Raw genomic sequence first — 17,416 nt, 5'->3', positions numbered from 1 at the left:
CTTGTTTCTTGTCCGGAACAATTAAAATAGTTTGAATTTTTAGGTTTCCAGGCAATATAAGGTCCCCTAAACTTCACTTCATTTTTTTGGTAAATGTTGAATAATTGTATTCATAAAAGGCACAAATGTAGTGCTGGGATTTTGAACAAGTGAGCAAAAGATCCACAATATATCCCTCCTCAAGGCTTTAGAGAGGCTCTTTAAGAATTCCAGTAAAGCTAAATAACAAGATACAAGCTGGAATAGCGTACCACCCGCTTATTCTTGCTTTGTCCAGTGCTAGACAAAGTTAAGAATGGTGTAATAGGACAGTGCAAAAAGAGACGAACAATCCACATAAATAACAATCCAAGATAAACGCGCTTCACTTCTATGAGGAGCTCATGACTTCCAGATTTGTTTCTGAGGCCATGGTTTGAGATGTTGATCTTCCTTTTCCAAGATTTTACACAACTCGCCTTGGTTGCAGTCTTTACATTGATATTTCTTCTATAATTAACTAACCAAGTCCCATCAACTCTTGAATCAGAGACGATAGAATTTGAAGACAATGCCAAATCGTACAATCTGGGAATTTGTTCTTCGAAGATACATGGCTCATCTATCTTCTCCTCCTCCGCTTCCTTCGACTATCATCACTTTCACTATCACTGTCGTCAGAACTGGATGATGATGATTCAGATCCTGAACCAGAACTCCCAGACTCATCATCCGATTCAGAAACGGGCTTTTGTTGTTGCATGATAAGCCTTGGCATGTTCTTTAAATACTCTCGTAGATTTTCAGTAATTCCACCGAGACCAATGGAAGTGAAAAAGTTGATAGCAAACCTTGTATTCTTGGGATTGTCCTTCGGGAAAATAGAGTCAAGGGAATCTTGCATGGTGGGGTCGTTAAGACGCTCATTCAACAAGCGGATGCCAAGGTGCTCCGACATTTCCTGCATATATGACACATTTTTTGAGTGAATTTGAAGCTAATGGAACAAATATGTGATATTACTACAAATAGATGTCTACCAATGCATCGCATCCCCAGAAGAACAGGAGAAAAAAATGATATGCTTTAACAAATGCAACTTTTGACATAAATGTTACATTTAGCAGTGATTAAAAGACTTAAAATAAGTGGCCAAAAAGAAAATAAATATTCAGAATCAACTATTGATCTTGTTCATATTATAGGGAGTTTTAAAAAGTAAGCCATAAAGATAAAGCTAGTTTTCTTTTTGACGAGTTCAAAGATAAAGCTAGCTGTAACATGTCTGAAAGAAACAAAAAGATAAATCAAGCTGTAGAAGTATTAGAGATCAAATTAAATGTACCTGGAATAGGATTTTAATAAATATACGAGAAGAAGAGGTTGTGTCCTCCTCTGTCAGCCTTATATAAGCCAAAGCATGCCAAGGAAGAGCATCAGTGCCGAGCAAATGAGCAAAAAACTTGGCCACGTTACGAAGTTTATTAGTTTCGAGCCGGTGGATCATGGAGTACTGCTGCACAAAGCATTTCTCAAAGTTTTCTTGATGGATTTTGTTAATCATGCAAAATCGCTGTCCCAGTAGTCCATAGTAACGAAGATAAGTCCTCTCCTGACTGCAGCACTCCAATAACATTATGCACAATTCCATCTGCATGGATCAAATAAATATAGATCGGTTTTCTTTTCTTTTAGACAGGTATCAATCAAAAAGTTATTAATTAATACAAGAATGAATAATACAGCCACAGGACAGAATGATTACAGCATCACAATCTTTTTCATTTTCCTTTCTTCCTGCATTTCCACTATCCAGTCCTAAAATATTTTACCCATTATCTAATCTTTCCCTGACATTGAGACTTGAGAGTGAACCAATCCAAGAGAATGTGTTCCTTTTTCTTTTCTTTTTTTCTCTTTTTCAGGATTATAACTGAAATACTTAGTTGAGGATTTGGTGGAGTACTCTTTATCAAAAAGAAATTGGTGGAGTACTAATTACTAGCCTCAAACCACATATTAATATATTAAACCAACAAAGGTGTAGATGTCCAGTATTATTTCTTTTTAACTAATGTGACTGAAGATCTGGTACCTCCAGACTCCAGTACATCAAGCAAAAGCATCAATATACAAAAAATAGGTGAAGAAGTGCACTCTTGATCTAATGAGTAGAACTGTCAACCCCTTCAAAAGCCCACATTCTTTTCTATAACATTCCCAGAGCAGACACAAAGGTTCAATTTCAAAATTTCAACCCATATTTCTGTTGTGATGGATGTTCCAAGAGAACTACTATTTGCTGGAAGAACCTGATAGACTCCAGAAGTGAAAATAAAAGATGCCATTAGTCCAAAGAAACAGTGAAGTAGCAGGTGACTTGTGTCCTCCTATGATAGTTACAAATGAAGCATGCGTTAATTAATTCCGCAAATTATCGATGTTAGAAATTGCATTGTGGGCTACATGAATCTCTACCTGCACGGACCACAAGGCAAGCCAATTACATGTTACCCTACGTCCATGTCCATCTTTATTCCTCAACCATCAGTTTAACGGAACACCAGAAATATGGTTTATGGGATGCATGATAGAATGATAATGCCTCTATGCTATCCATGAAAAATACAAGGAGAAGTCAGATTCAATGAAAGCTCATGTTTTGGTTATTATTACTCTTTTTTGTATCCAGAAACTAAGTTTTTCGTACACCTTTTTTAATGTTCAATTACGTTTTCCCTTTTAAATTATAGCCCTTCTCATATAATGTTTAACAAATCAAAGGCGACATTAATATCTTTCGAAACTCAAAGCAGATGCAAATATATGGACATGTCAATCCATGTAAGCATGCACACAATTTCGCGAAGGACATGACTCAAGAGTAGCAGAATAACACAAAATATAAGAAAGAGATCATGATACTAACCTCCTGACCAGGCTCTAGTTTGATTTTCAACAGCTTATGCCCTGCTTCTTCAAAGTCAACACTAGACATAATAGTAAGGTAGATCGTTCTCCGAAGGTTGATTAAGTTTGTCTCTGTTTCGTCCTTTATTTGCATTTGCTCCTCATCTTCTTCTTCAGACTCTTCATCTTCATTGTCATCTTCATCCTCTGATTCCGCATCAGAATCTCCTTCCTCAGATTCTTCACCAAGTATTGCCTTCTTTAATTCTTCATACTTTCTTTCGTTCTCTAGGAAATTAGGATCCGGCTTGAAAATATCTGAGCATGCAAAACAAACATGAAAATCGACATTCCATATAGTTGCTCCATGAAACAAAATATCCAGTAGCCTCCAAAGGCAATCCGTTTTAATACTTTTACTATAAAATTGATCATGACATACCTAAAGTAATTTCTGGATCTATTGTATCTGAGAGAGAGACTTCATGTGTTAATTGATCTTCCTGCTCAACAAGGTCAAGTTCTGGACGCACAGCTTGGTAACCCTGAGTAGGATGCATGTAAGGGATCTAATATTCTTGCTTTGATAAATAAGGGATAAAATATAATCTTGCCTCAGAAAACAATAAAATATCGAGTAGTATTTTTTTACTCAGAAAACAATTAAAAAGCAAACTCACCTGAAACTTTGCTTTACGCAATGCAAAGAGGCTTTCAATTAAGAACTGAACACGTTTATCTATTTCTCCTTCATGAAGTATACCACGGAACCGCTCAAAGATTCCTATTTAAAAGGAAAAAGGTATAAGCATGGCAACCAAAGCAGAATCTTTATATAAATAAACGAAAATATAAGTCGTGAATATTCTATAACAAACTTTCAATGTGTACTCACCATGTAATCCTCGTGGACAGAGGTCCTGAAGCATTGAACCACATTCTGTAACAAAACCAACCGCAACCTCAACACTATCATCAGTAGGTTTCTCCAACAAAACCGTGAGTAGTTCAAGAGCAATAAGCTCGTGGACGATTTGTTGGTTCACAAGGTGAGCAATAAATTTGACAGCTGCTAACAGCTGAGGCTGCAAGCGTGAAAAATTAGGGGTAAGACAAATTATGACAAGATTTTTTTGTCCTGCTAAGGTTATGAACAGATTTGGACTGCATTGAAGCAATTAGACTAACTGCACTACTAGAGATACAAACCTTATCATTTGTACAAGAACAATACAGTATGTTGCACAAATAAAAAATGTACTGCAAGCACGAAAGAAAGAGATACGAACCTTATCATTACGTTTATAAGCTCTTTGCAGCTGCAGTATGATCCTTCTTAACAAAAGATCACCCACTTCAGGGAACTTGGTATTAACGACCGCAACCAAAGCAGCAAACACATCAGTAAAACCCGGAGAAGCCATTTGGGACTTCATACAGGATCTACAAAACAAACCCCTCCCTCGAATTAAGTTCTCTGCGAACAACTCTGGAATAATGTTTTTGAGGTTTGCTGCATTAACTTTATTCACCAGTCCATTGATACTCTTTCTCAGAGCATCCCAAGTCATCCTCTGGTACTCAACACTGCTCTTGTCCTGAACCTCCTTCATCATCCTAGCCAATTTGAATGGTGGAATGTACACTCCCCCACTCCTGCCCAATTTTGCTCTATCGATATTCAAATTACCATCTTGCTTTTGCACCTTGGAAACCTCACTGGCTTTCAGTGCCCCATCTTCTTGGGTATTATCTTCCCTATTTTTGTCTTTTCCATGCTTATCAGTCCCAATCCTTTGCCTTGTATCCTTTCTATCATGGTCATCACCATCATCCTTCTTTTCTCTTTCTACGTTCCTCCTCTTCTCTTTCCTATCATCATTATACCGATCAACCCTACCCTCCCTTCTCTTTTGCACCTTTTCATCATCAGACTCCCGTTGCTTCTTCTCCTTCCAATCATCTCCATTGTTTCGATTCCTATCCTTCCTATCATTTCTTTCATCTCCATTCCTTCGACTCATCTCCTTCCTATCATCCTTTACATCACCATCTTCACCTTCATGTCGTCGTTTCCTCTTACTCCTATCATCCCTTTCAACGTCCTCATCAACTTGGCATACATTTTTTCTGCTTTCCTTCCTACCATCCCTCCTTTCATCATCTTCTTCACTTCCATCTTTTGGCCTCCTCTGTCTTCTGTCATCCCTTCCAGCATCATCTTCACGGTCATTTCTTCGTCTTCTCTCCCTCCTATCATCCTTCTCATCATCATCTACCCGTTCACTTTTTCTCCTCCTCTCCCTCGTTTTATCTCTTTCACCATCATCATCATCTTCTTCCTATTCTTCTTTTGGCCTCCTATCACCCCTTTCAGCACTATCTTCACGTTCATCTCTTTGACTCTTCCGCTTCGAATCATCATCACTAATTCCACGTTCAGTTCTTCGCCTCGACAACCTCCTATCATCCTTTCCATTATTACCACCACCATCATCATCACCACTTTCATGTTCAATTGTTCGACTCCTCGCCCTCCTATCCCCCCTTCCATCATCACCACTTTCACGTTCACTTACTCGCCTCCTCGCCTTCCTATCACCTCTTTCATCGTCATCATCCGAGCTGCTTCTATCCCTATGCCGTTGCCGCTCTACTTTCTTCACATCCTCATCGTTCCTTCTCCTACGATATCTATTCTCACTCAAATCCTTCTCCATAAGCTCAACTCAACTTGTGCTTACAATCACAAAATTCAATAATCAATTATGTGAAGCACACAACAATGTCTACATACAGTAATAAGAAAAAAATAGGTGAATTCCAGGAACACTTCCACTACAACAAACGCCGGAATCTATGTGAAGAAAACGGGACCTTTAGCTCCGCCGGCGAAAGTTTCCGATTTGGATTTGGAATTGGGGATAAACAGAGAAGAATTCGGGTAGGGAAAAAAGTGGATATTTTACCTAGCCCGATATTCAGATCCGCTATGGAATTTTTTATTTAAAAAAAAAACAATTGAATTGAATAAAAACCAAAATACAAAAACATATTCAATATAATGACGTTAGTGGGGTCTAGAGAGAGTGCATTCTTTATCTCTACCTTCACAAGGTAGAAATGTTGTTTCGGATGCAAAAGCATTTTATAAAGAAGTAGGGTAAGATTTATGTACATCCTCACTCTCTCCGAACTTTATTTCTACCTTGTGAAGGTAGAAAATTTGTTACAGATATAAAAACATTATAAAAAAAAAGAGAAAATTGTATATAATAGCAAACTATTAATTCAAATTAAAGGCTATAACCATAGTTTGATTTAATTGTATCACATAGCAAACTGTTGTTATTTCGCCTCTCTCCTAGTGAATCTCGCTCGCCACTTTCGTTTTCTCCCTCGCCTCTCTCGCTTTTATACAAACGCAAATGTATAAAATGTGTTTGTATTTGTATAAAGCGAGGGAAACTTGTATATATACATATATTTTCGTTTCCCTGTCTCCCCTCTCCCGGATCTCACTCGCCACTCTCCCAAATCTCGCTTGCTCGCTCGCCTCTTTCACTTTATACAAAAACTCAAATGTATAAAATGTGTTTGTATTTGTATAATGTGAGAGAAAATTGTATATATACATATCTTTTCGTTCCCCTCTCCCAAATCTCACTCGCCACTCTCCCACATCTCGCTCGCTCGCCTCTCTCACTTTATACAAACATAAATGTATAAATTGCGTTTGTGTTTATATAAAGTGAGAGAAAATTGTATATATAAATACAAATGCATATATTTTCATCCTATACACTTATGATTATACAAATACGATCTTTCCCTGCCCAGTTTTCTTTTGTTTTTCTCTCCTTCTCGCTTTATACAAACACATATTATATAATTGACCTTTTATATATGTATACCAAAGCAGACTATACAACTGCTTTCTTTTGTATATGTATATCGAAATATACATATTTATGTTTGTTATGGAGCGCAATTATACAAACTATAGTTATAACTTACAAATATAATTTCCATGTTTATTATATGTAAAAGTTGCTCTAAAAAAAAGTAGCCTAAAATCTATGTAAGTCTCAATTTCTTAGGATCTTATTTTACTTGTGAAGATTAAAAAATTGTTTCAAATACAAAAATATTATATGATTAAGTAGGAATAAAATCTATGTACATCTTACTTTTTTCAAATCATATTTCTATTTCGTGAAGATACAAATATTGTTTTGGATACAAAAATATTATATGAAAAAGTAGGAATAAGATCTATCTATGTATTTCTCTCTCCGGACCTTAGTTATGAAATTATATTGTTATTGTTATTAATTTTAAAGGTAGGTGCGTACTCACGGTGCAGACATTTGTCGATGAATCAGATTTTAGGAACAACTAGAACTAAGAAATTAGAGTTTCTTTGTAATGATAATATTTAGGGAATGGGTCAAAATTAATATATGTGTGCGTACAAATTATCTAAATAAAGGTAAAATGAAAGTTTAAAAAGAAAATATGACAGCATAAATTGGACAGTGTGTAGTAAATAGCAACAATAACCAACTTGAGGACCATCAAAAGCAAGAGTCCTCGTGGAGTTATCAGCTCATGATGACTCTTGCGATCGCAGAGCGAATGTGTATAGAACAACAATTGCGTGAAATAGTGCACTATCATAAATAAATAAAGTGAAACAAAACACCATGCTACAAAGAATTCCTCAACACCAAGTTACTCTGATAAAAGCTTCTTCATCAACCATAACCTTAACATTAAAACATTTGTGTCCTTATCATAGTAATAACATAAATAAAATTGCATTCTTAATAACATAATAATATGCAACATTAGTGTCCACACTGAGATCTCACGTCACTGTGGAGCTTTATAATCAGCATTGGAATAAGGAGGGTATTCATCACCTGCCAAAAATATAACGTTAGTAATTCTAACAAAGAAAAGCAAGCATGGTGAAATGTATGTTTCCAGCAAGCACACACAATAATAGCAACATAATTTTTGAAAACATTAGCAATATTAAAAGGTTTACCTTGAGTTGATGTTTTCTTGACCCTGCAAAATGCAATAATTCTTTCTCCACAAATTCCCCAGAACCCCAATGTTTGAAAGGTGAATGGAACATCAGAATCCTTTGCTAGAAATTAAAGGTATTACGACACCAATATCCAGCAGCAAGTGCGGTGGTGACAGTCAAATTTTCGACAAATTTGAATTTTGTATTCTAATTAATGAAGAGTCAAATTACACTGTAATAACCAAAAAAAAAGAAGAAGATCAAAACAGTTTTGGTTGCACTTACATTGTGTGAATTGAAAGCATCAATGGCTAAGCATGAAATCTCAGTAAACTCTGTATCGTTGCGGCAACGCCGTTGTGGAACAATTGGAGCCCCAAGAGAAAGACCCAAATCCAAATCCAAAGTGATATCAAAACCCTAATTAATTGCATAAACCAACAAAAATTCAAATTCAAATTCAAAACAAACAAAAGTAGAAGAAGAAAGTACGTACCTCGCTCTCCTCCACCTGCTTCCAATACTTCTCCCGAGTTTCTCGGTCCATTATGCTCTTCCCGACATACATATCATGATCAGAATCATACTCTTCTTCTTTGATATCGCCATTCACACTACTCTCATCTTCCAATTTTCGCTTACCATGTTCTGCCATTACAATCGATCGGAGTTACAGTATTATTATATTAAGTATGTAAAAATAAGATTTGCAAAAGAGGTAAATATTATGTCTCAAAAATCAATCCGAAACACGTATTCATTTTTTAACGAAAGACAAGGTTAAAATTGGAAATAATTTTATTCCAATTTATTCAGTTTAAATCTAAATACATAGTTTACATCATATCTCGTATATTTGATTTTACCGACAAATTTAAGTAAATTTACTAAAATAATTTCGTTATTATTTAATCCCCATATAACAATTTTGTATTTCCTCATTTTATAGGACGCACCTGCCACATTCACTTGCTTACCGTAGAGGTTGTAAGTACACAGTGACCCACAGTAGGCTGCTTTTTCCGGAACGCAGTTCGAGATAACCGTAACCGTGTATATATAGAAATATATCTTCGATGCTGTCATTTCGAAATGTCCGCTTCAACCGCTCTTTCACCTCCCAAAGAGCAAAGTTGCAATGGGGCGAATCGAGCCTTAACCCACAAAGTTTTCAATCCGCTCCACCCCACATTAATTTAAAAAAATATATTTTAACCTGCCCCGCCCCAATCCCATTTCCATCCCTAAACACTACCCTCTCCCCAGATCCCAATGTGGGATTACACTGAGTTTGTCGTTGTAGTATTTACATACATGCATACATTACTAGACACAAGTGCTCGTGCTAGCACGAACTCAATATCTATTAATTTTTAGAGAGTCAATTAAATTTTAATATAATTTTAAAATATTTTAAGTTGTTAATTATTGTAATTTATAATATTTTTATGTAATTTTTAAATAATCTATATGTTACTTCTCTTGTTCCAATGTATGTAGCACCTATAGAATTTCAAAAGTCAATCAAATGTTATTAATTATTGAAATTTACAATACTTTTTACTTAATTTTCAAATTAAGTTACTTTTTTTGTTCCATTTTATGTGACACAAATAAACTATTTTTATGAATCAATCAATTTTTTTATAAGCAATCAAATTTTTTGTATGTTCATTTAAAAATATTTTAAGTTGTCAATTACCATGATTTATAGTATTTTTTACGCAATTTTTAAAAATATAAAAAATAAGACAATAAATTAAAACGGAAGAAAAAAAATGAATAGCTGCCAGGCATGCATGTTGACTAGGACCTGACTGGGTATTCCCACTTATATATTAGTAGGGGATGTATAGAAGAGAGGGCACATCTTTCAGTGATTCAATAGAAACTGTAGGTACATTGAGTTTCATGTCAGGAACAAGAGAAGAAAGAAGATGAACCAAACATAATAACTACAGAGAAACTAAAAGCTAAAGTGAACCCCCCACCACTAGTCAAGAAACTACCATAATTAACAAATATACCTTTGTGTACATTTCATTTAGAGATCAGATCATACTTTTTTGTTGTTTGATATTAGTAGCCCCCATTTGTTCAGTAAGATGTTCCATGTTCTGAGTTTTATCCCATCCATTTATTTGTGGTTTAGTTTCACTTGTGTTCGAAATATCATCATCCATTGCAGCAGAGTCCATCTCCTCTGTCTCTCCAGGGGAAGGGCTTTGAAGAAACTTTTCCCAGAAAGGGTCACCTACACTAGGAAACTCTTGTATATCATCCAGCAAACCACTCTGCCAGTCAATATGAGGATCAGGAGAGAAACTACCAATATCTAGTCCCATTTTTCCGTTCACTCCCTCAACTGCGCTAGTATCCATGAAAGAATCATGCTCCATTGCAGATCCAATCATATCTATATTGTTTTCGGGCAAAATTCCTTGCAACTGTGATAACTCAGGCATAATTATATCTGATGCAGAAAGTGAACCAGGATGCAAATTTTGACCTCCTACCAATGGGATTATGTCTGAGAACTGATTATTGACGATTTCAGAAGATGTGCCAAGATGAGATGAGTGGATCTCACAAGTCGCAGGCAACAAACTTTGACCGGCAATGGCTGAAGCTGTATTCAGCAAGGGCTGGCCAGAAGTTGGTGGGACTTCCTGAAGAGTGACTCCTGAAACACGAGCGGAAGATGCATTAGATTGTGGTGAATCATCACCAATCAGGAAACTTTCAGGACCGTTGCTGAAGTTCTCTAATCTAGGAGAAGAATCTAGTTTTGAAAGCTCCCTGAACATTGCCTTTGCTGCCTCATTTATCCCAGGTTGGTACTTAACAATCTGTCCATCCGCAGGAGTAACGGATTGATCCTGTGATTCAATGTCCTGCTTAATCCTTCGTTTCTTGCTGCCTTCAGCTATTCGCTTATTACTCTCATTTTGCTGCTGTACAAACTGTGCCAAGAATCCCGGGCTGTTAACAGCTTTTGCCAGGAATGACATCATCTGTTGTTGTCGCTGCTCCATACCCTGAAGGCGCTGCACCATCCCTTGCAACTGATTGTCAGTGGTTTGCTGCTGTTGTCTGAGCCTAACCAGCTCTTGCATAAGCACGTTCTTGTCCCTTTTCAGCCTCTCAACCTCTTCTTCAAGCCCAAATTTTCCAACCTCGACACAAGCCCCAACAGATGCACTGTGTCCAGGTGGCTGCGTCTGTTGTTGAGCATGTCCATGTGGCTGCTGCTGTTGTTGAGCATGTCCATGAGCAGGTTTACGCCGACTTATACTTTTAAGCAGGTGCTTCTGACCTCTTAAGAATCCCTCATTAGCAAATTCCCAGCGGTCTGGATCAACCTTTCTAAAACCCTGTATTTCCACAAAAACACCAAAAAGAGAATAGTACAAAGGCATGAGTTGAAGTTTGATAAACAGCACAAAGATCACTGCACCAATATTTCAAATTAAAGGTAATCAACAAAGAGTTTGCCAAGTGGCTTTGTTTTTCATTAAGATCACTCGTCAGGTTTACTTCGCAAACAGAAAGAAATCAAGTAACAATTCAAATATCCATCCACACTTCACAGAGTGACTTTGTTTCCTCATATGAGCTTTTTGGTGAAAAATTAGCATGATTTGAAAATCAGTACATGATTAGGTACTTTATCAGAAACACTAACAAGAACTGTTTCAGAAATACACCCCCACAACAAGCATACAAATAGGCATCAAATAAACAAGCACCTCCTCCCAGTACAAGAAAACGAAATCATTCTAATATGAATTTAACAAGAAGCATAAGTGAAATCATGTCCAACTCACTGTAACTGCTCCCGCATCTACCTCGTGGTTACACAACCCATAATTGCAAATTCTTTCACAGATAAATACACCTTTTTGGGGAAATGGTAAGTATTATATCAGAATATACTGACGTCAGAACAGCACTAAGATGATGCTGTTTATACCTCAAAAAGAAGAGAAGAGAGAAGGAAAAGTAAAAAGAGGTGGAGAAGCATTCAAGGCTTTACAAAAGTTTACCTCATTTACCTACTTCATTTTACAGATAAAAATCTTTAGGGAAGGATCGATTCACAGGGCGAAATATAATTTAGCTCGTTAAAGGGAGGCTGAAACCTTAGAATTCATTAAAAGAGAGAACTCCGATCTCTTCAGCTCTTCAATAGGAGACTGAAACCTTAGAGTTCAATGGAAGAGAGAACTCTAATCTCTTGCTTTTTTGCTGAAATATGGCTTACTGATTTACTCATCAAAAAGCCCCTTTAAATAGGAGACCTAAATCCTATTCCAAACTAATAACTATAACTTAACCTAATCCTTATGAAACTATGAAACATAAATCCTATTCTAGAATAATAAATAAAGCAACTAAAAATATAATTAAACACTTAATTTAAAGGCTTCCAACGCATCCACAACAGTAACCCAACACACAGCCACACACACAACCATCCTAATAAAACATATAAGAATATTCACCCCCAGAATACAAAATATAAAGAGAAGGTAAAATAATGGATGCATCTTCACATCCAACTGATACTCAACTATAGTATATTATTCAGAAGGCACAGATGTAGCAGAGAGAAAAAATTTGGAGAAGAAAGTTGTTCTTCTGCCAAGGGAAAAGACAAAAACTACACCTATGCAAGCAGAACAGATAGAGATCCAGTCACAGCAACCCAATATTACGCTCCAAACATGTGACATGCACCTATCCAAGTCCCAGACTTTACTACCTTTAGCATTGAACCAAAGCATTAGCACTGCATTGGCACTCAAGGCTACCGCTATAGAGAATTAATAATTAGGAATTACCGTTAAAGTCAACAGCAAGTGGGATATAGCCACGAAAGGATAGCAAGGGACCATTCATATAAGAAATTGGCCATACATAACAACAACAACAACAACAACATACTCAGTGTAATCCCACTAGTGGGATCTGGGAGGGTAGGGTATACACAGACCTTACCCCTACCTTTGTGGTGTACAGAGGCTGTTTCTGATACACCCTTGGCTCAAATTTTTGCCTTTCCTAGACTCTTTTTTCTTCTCAATTTTTTTTCATTTCACCATCACATCTCTATCACCTTTATATCACAAAAAGAGAGGGAATGAAATAGCTTCAGATAACCTTTGCTCTTCTATCAATCAGCTAAGAACAACAATGGAAAAGAGAGTGCTTCTCACACTGAAATCTACCACAAGTCACACAGTCACACCAAAGGAGCTTAACACTAAGGGTTCTATGTCCACACCCTAGTTCTACAAAGAGCTTCCGTCCATAACCTCAAAGAAAACCAGAGAGATACAATTATTGAAAACCAGTGAGATCATGCTTCACTACATTGCAGCCATCATTTGGTCTCACAACAAATTTACAACAAACTAGGGTCAATTTGTGTTTTGATGTTATCCATGATTTCTTTTTTTTTGCTTTGACTGATTTGTGATACTTAGATCAGATAGACAACTGTGTTTTACATGAGGCGAAGAATGTGAAACACCTTTCCTTTGGGTCCTTTGGATTAAATGAACCTCCTAAGCTTAATCTCCTCTTTTTGTCTTCCTAAGACTCATTTTTCCTTCCTTTGGAATGACTAAGAGTTATGGTAAAAGCTCTTCTTCTTCAATGGTTTTCCTTAATTCATAGAAGAACAAATGTTAAGGAAATATCCAATACTCAAGGCTTAACCTGAGCTATTTCATTCTCCTCTTTTTCTTGTGATAGATATGTGACAGAACAAAGAATTTTGGGAAGAGAAAAAGCAAGTCCCTGGAAAAAGGTGACAAAAAGTTGATAGAAATGCAATGGTGAAAGGAAGATTTCCTGAGAAGAGGAGAAAGCGTTGAGGAGACGAAAATGTAACAAAAAGATGACAGTGAAAGGAATATTTCTTGAGGGTGTAAAATGTTTAGGGAGGACAAAAAGATGATTAAAGATGGCAGGTGAAAAAGTAGTACTGGAAGGCAAAAATAAAGTTATAGTGGTGGGAAAGGTTTCTAAGAAGAGTGAAAGTTTTAAGAAGGTCAAAAAGGTGATATGGACATGATGGAAGATTTTACTGACAAAATAAAAGCGACGGGAAATGTGAGGGGTTTTTGGGAAGACAAAGAAAGAGTTAGAGATGAACAATCTAGTAAGATTAAGACCCAAAAGTATTAGGACGATAACATTTCCAGTCATATGAATTATGATATAAGAAAATTCTAAATGGATTTCCAAATTTGTCTATTTGCTTCCTCCAAACTTCCATAACTCACTTCGGGATCTTCAATGAGTTCCTGCTATAGATGAATGGCTCCATATATACGCTAGAACCCCCCCCCCCCCCCCCCCCNCCCCCCCCCCCCCCAACCACCACCACCCCTTCTACACAGGTGATCAACACCTTTCACAACCTTCAAATCCACAAAAGGCAACACAACCACCTTTTGCATGGAGAAAGTACTGGAAACAAGGTCAGGAGCCTAATTGATCGCTAAACTTTAGTTGAAATCAGATCTAGCCTTGAGGTGCACTAGGGAGAAAGATATTTAAACATCATAGCATCAACTTGAAGCTACTATACCTGACCCCCTCTTCATTTGGGAACCACGATGATAACAATACAAGTTACCACTGTCCAAATGTTGATGCAGATATGAACAGTCCCATAATCAGTTTTATTGGTCAAGACATGCTTCCTGATAAATTATCTACTTGATGACACAATACAAACACCTTTATTTTTTATAACCAAGAAATTCTGAAGGGTCAGTCGCATAAGGTTCGAAACTCGGTGGATAGTGAGCATGGCCATCTTCAGTAACTACCGTGATCTACTTAAATACCAGGCTTTTGACCGGCAGAATTCGACCCTTGGCATGCGCCTAGTCCACAAATCAGATATTGTGCTCTTACCACTCCAAAGTCACAGGGGTCACAATAAGCACAATGTAATAATTTTTCACTATCTTAATAATTCTTCATTATCTTAGGGGAACTAAATCCTATATTGATCTTAAAGAGTAAAGATGTTTTTTTATGTAGTAAGTGAGATATTATTAAGGCGCCCAGTAGATGCAAAGATACAACAAGTTGGATCTGTCAGCTCTAAGAGTAAAAGATTGAAACTCAATTAACCAACAAAATTGGATTGCACTAGCTATAATAAAAAGATAAGTTGCAAGGCGGAAGGCGCAACATTCAATGATGTCCTCAAATGGATAATTGAGGAAATAGGGCACAAGAACAATGCACATGATATTCATAATAAAACAAATGACAGGTCCTCTAGAACAACATTCTTTAATTCAACACAATATTTGATTAAGTTTTATGAGAAGGTTGAAAACATTAACATTCCTCATTTTCAAAAATAATTTTTTTCAGCATTCCAATTAGCAATCACCAACAACAAGATACAACCCTGGAACAAGAAGTTATAATCTTTCAGCTACCACAATAAACCACAACAATTATGCCTAAATGACAAACTAGCTAAGTCTCGATTCTTCATTAAGCATTTGGATCAATTGAAGTTGACAAAAATCCAATAAAAAGTAAAAGGGAAAGAAATGCATACATAAGTATTCAGCTGCCGAACAAAGCTGGAGAAGTTATTATGCTTAAAGTACTTCGGAAGTAGGTCTTTAGCAAACTCCGGAGGATCCCAAACCACAAAACTATTATTCGTAGGACTCCACGACACGATCTTATCCGTACTCGGATCATCCACCATATCATACGTCTTCACCAGAAACGGCGGCGGCGCATTTGCACTGGGCATCGGCGCCGGCGCCGGCTGTAACATCGGAGCTCCTCCTCCTCCTCCGTCACCGACGGCAGCCTTCCCACTGCCAGAAGAATTCGGCTCCATTCACGATAACTCTGCCTCAAACCGGAACAAGTCGGGTCGGGTCGAATGAAATCAAACTCTGACGATAAATACACTACATATATCTATGCTATGCGTCAATTGAATTTGGAATGTCATCCATGGACGGAGGTCGAGAAAAAACCCTAACTTTTTAGAGAGAGAAAGTGCAAGTGAATGAAGTTTTTAGAGAGAGAAAATGATGACTGAGATTGAATAAAATTGGACCGGCGGAGGAAAAAATGGACTGAACTGGTTATTATAAAATAAATAAATTGCAGTGACCGCAGTAGAGGTGAAGAGATAATGACCAATTTACCCCTCTTTATTTTGTTTTGGACTGGAATTCACGGGGTAAGAGTGAAAGCCCACTCATGTTTTTCTACTTATATATAAGAGGGAGTTTATGATGGGACATTATCATAAACTCCCTATATAATACATAATATAATAATATAATATAATAAATCATTTTTTCTACTATATAATATATATAATATATATTTATTTTCTAAGGGAGTTTATATAATATATAATATAATATAATATATACATAAATTCCCTTTTATTATATAGTAGAAAATAAATATAATATATACATATAATATAATATAATATATAATAATATAATATAATAAATCATTTACAAATGACTTAAAATATTTAATATTTAAAATTCTACCATAAAATAGGTTGACTCTCAAAATTCTATCCGGGTCACATATATTGAGACAGAAAAAATAACGTATATCATTTTAAAATTACCAAAAAAGTATTAAAAATAATAATAATTAACAACTTAAAATATCTGGAAGACATTTTAAAAGGGTTAATTTTGTAATTTTATCCATATCACATAAATTAGGAAGTTATTTGAAAGTTACATAAAAATATTATAAATCACAATAATTAATAACTTTAAATTTTTTTTTTAAAAAAAGTGCAAATTTGGATGACTCTTCAAATTTCATTTGTGTCACATAAATTGAGACAACAAAAATAGCATATATTGCGTCCATTTTAATTTATTTGTCTTAATTTTTTTTTATATTTACAAATTGCGTAAAAATACTATAAATCATGATAATTGACAACATAAAATATGTTTTGAAAAAGATACAAAAAATTGCACTGATTCTTGAAGTTAATCTATCGTAAAAATACTATAAATCATGATAATTGACAACATAAAATATTTTAAAAAAATATACATATAAAAAATTTCGATTGATTCTTGAAATTAATCTATCGTTAAAATTTATGTATAAAATACAATAAATCGTGATAATTGACAACTTAAAATATTTATTAAAAATGCACAAAAAAAGAAATTGACTGATTCTTAAAATTAATCTATCAATGTCACATAAAATGAGACAAAAGTAGTAATATGTATTATTTAATGTCAAATTACTGAAAACTACGTAAAATGTATTGTAAATCTTAACAATTAACAACATTTGATTAACTCTTGAAATTTTATCTATGCTACATACATTGAGACAAGTGGAGTAATATATATTAAGTATTTACAAATTACGTAAAAATATTATAAATTACATTATTAACAACTTAAAATATTTAAAAATCATATTAAATTT

The 17,416-nt window shown here is 35.6% G+C and overlaps 2 protein-coding genes across 2 annotated transcripts; both read right to left on the bottom strand.

Moving 5' to 3' along the window:
- Positions 1–338: 338 nt before the first annotated feature.
- LOC125841670 (uncharacterized) lies at positions 339–5,858 on the bottom strand. The gene is given in 7 exon segments (XM_049520838.1): positions 339–940; positions 1,325–1,630; positions 2,909–3,207; positions 3,332–3,434; positions 3,570–3,673; positions 3,785–3,974; positions 4,179–5,858. Coding segments are annotated over 7 exon segments (2,772 nt in total). The 5' UTR covers positions 5,610–5,858; the 3' UTR covers positions 339–601.
- Positions 5,859–9,778: 3,920 nt separating this feature from the next.
- On the bottom strand, positions 9,779–16,058 carry LOC125842192 (heat shock factor protein HSF8). Its single transcript, XM_049521431.1, has 2 exons — positions 15,525–16,058; positions 9,779–11,301 (listed from the first exon to the last, which is right to left on the bottom strand). Exons 1-2 carry the CDS (start codon positions 15,816–15,818, stop codon positions 9,979–9,981), a joined length of 1,617 nt encoding a protein of 538 aa, XP_049377388.1. The 5' UTR covers positions 15,819–16,058; the 3' UTR covers positions 9,779–9,978.
- Between the last annotated feature and the right edge of the window lie 1,358 nt (positions 16,059–17,416).

This window comes from Solanum stenotomum, chromosome 10 (assembly GCF_019186545.1).
Source record: "Solanum stenotomum isolate F172 chromosome 10, ASM1918654v1, whole genome shotgun sequence".
NCBI lineage: Eukaryota > Viridiplantae > Streptophyta > Magnoliopsida > Solanales > Solanaceae > Solanum > Solanum stenotomum.
The sequence above is the reverse complement of the archived record's forward strand: the minus strand, read 5'-3'. Positions and strand labels throughout refer to the sequence as shown.

Bases quoted from the DNA above. Each gene is read 5' to 3' on its own strand.
- LOC125842192 (XM_049521431.1), bottom strand. From the start codon at position 15,818: ATGGAGCCGAATTCTTCTGGCAGTGGGAAGGCTGCCGTCGGTGACGGA. The intron at 11,302-15,524 runs GTATGCATTTCT...GTGGAAATACAG, and splicing joins TTCGGCAGCTGAATACTTAT to GGTTTTAGAAAGGTTGATCC.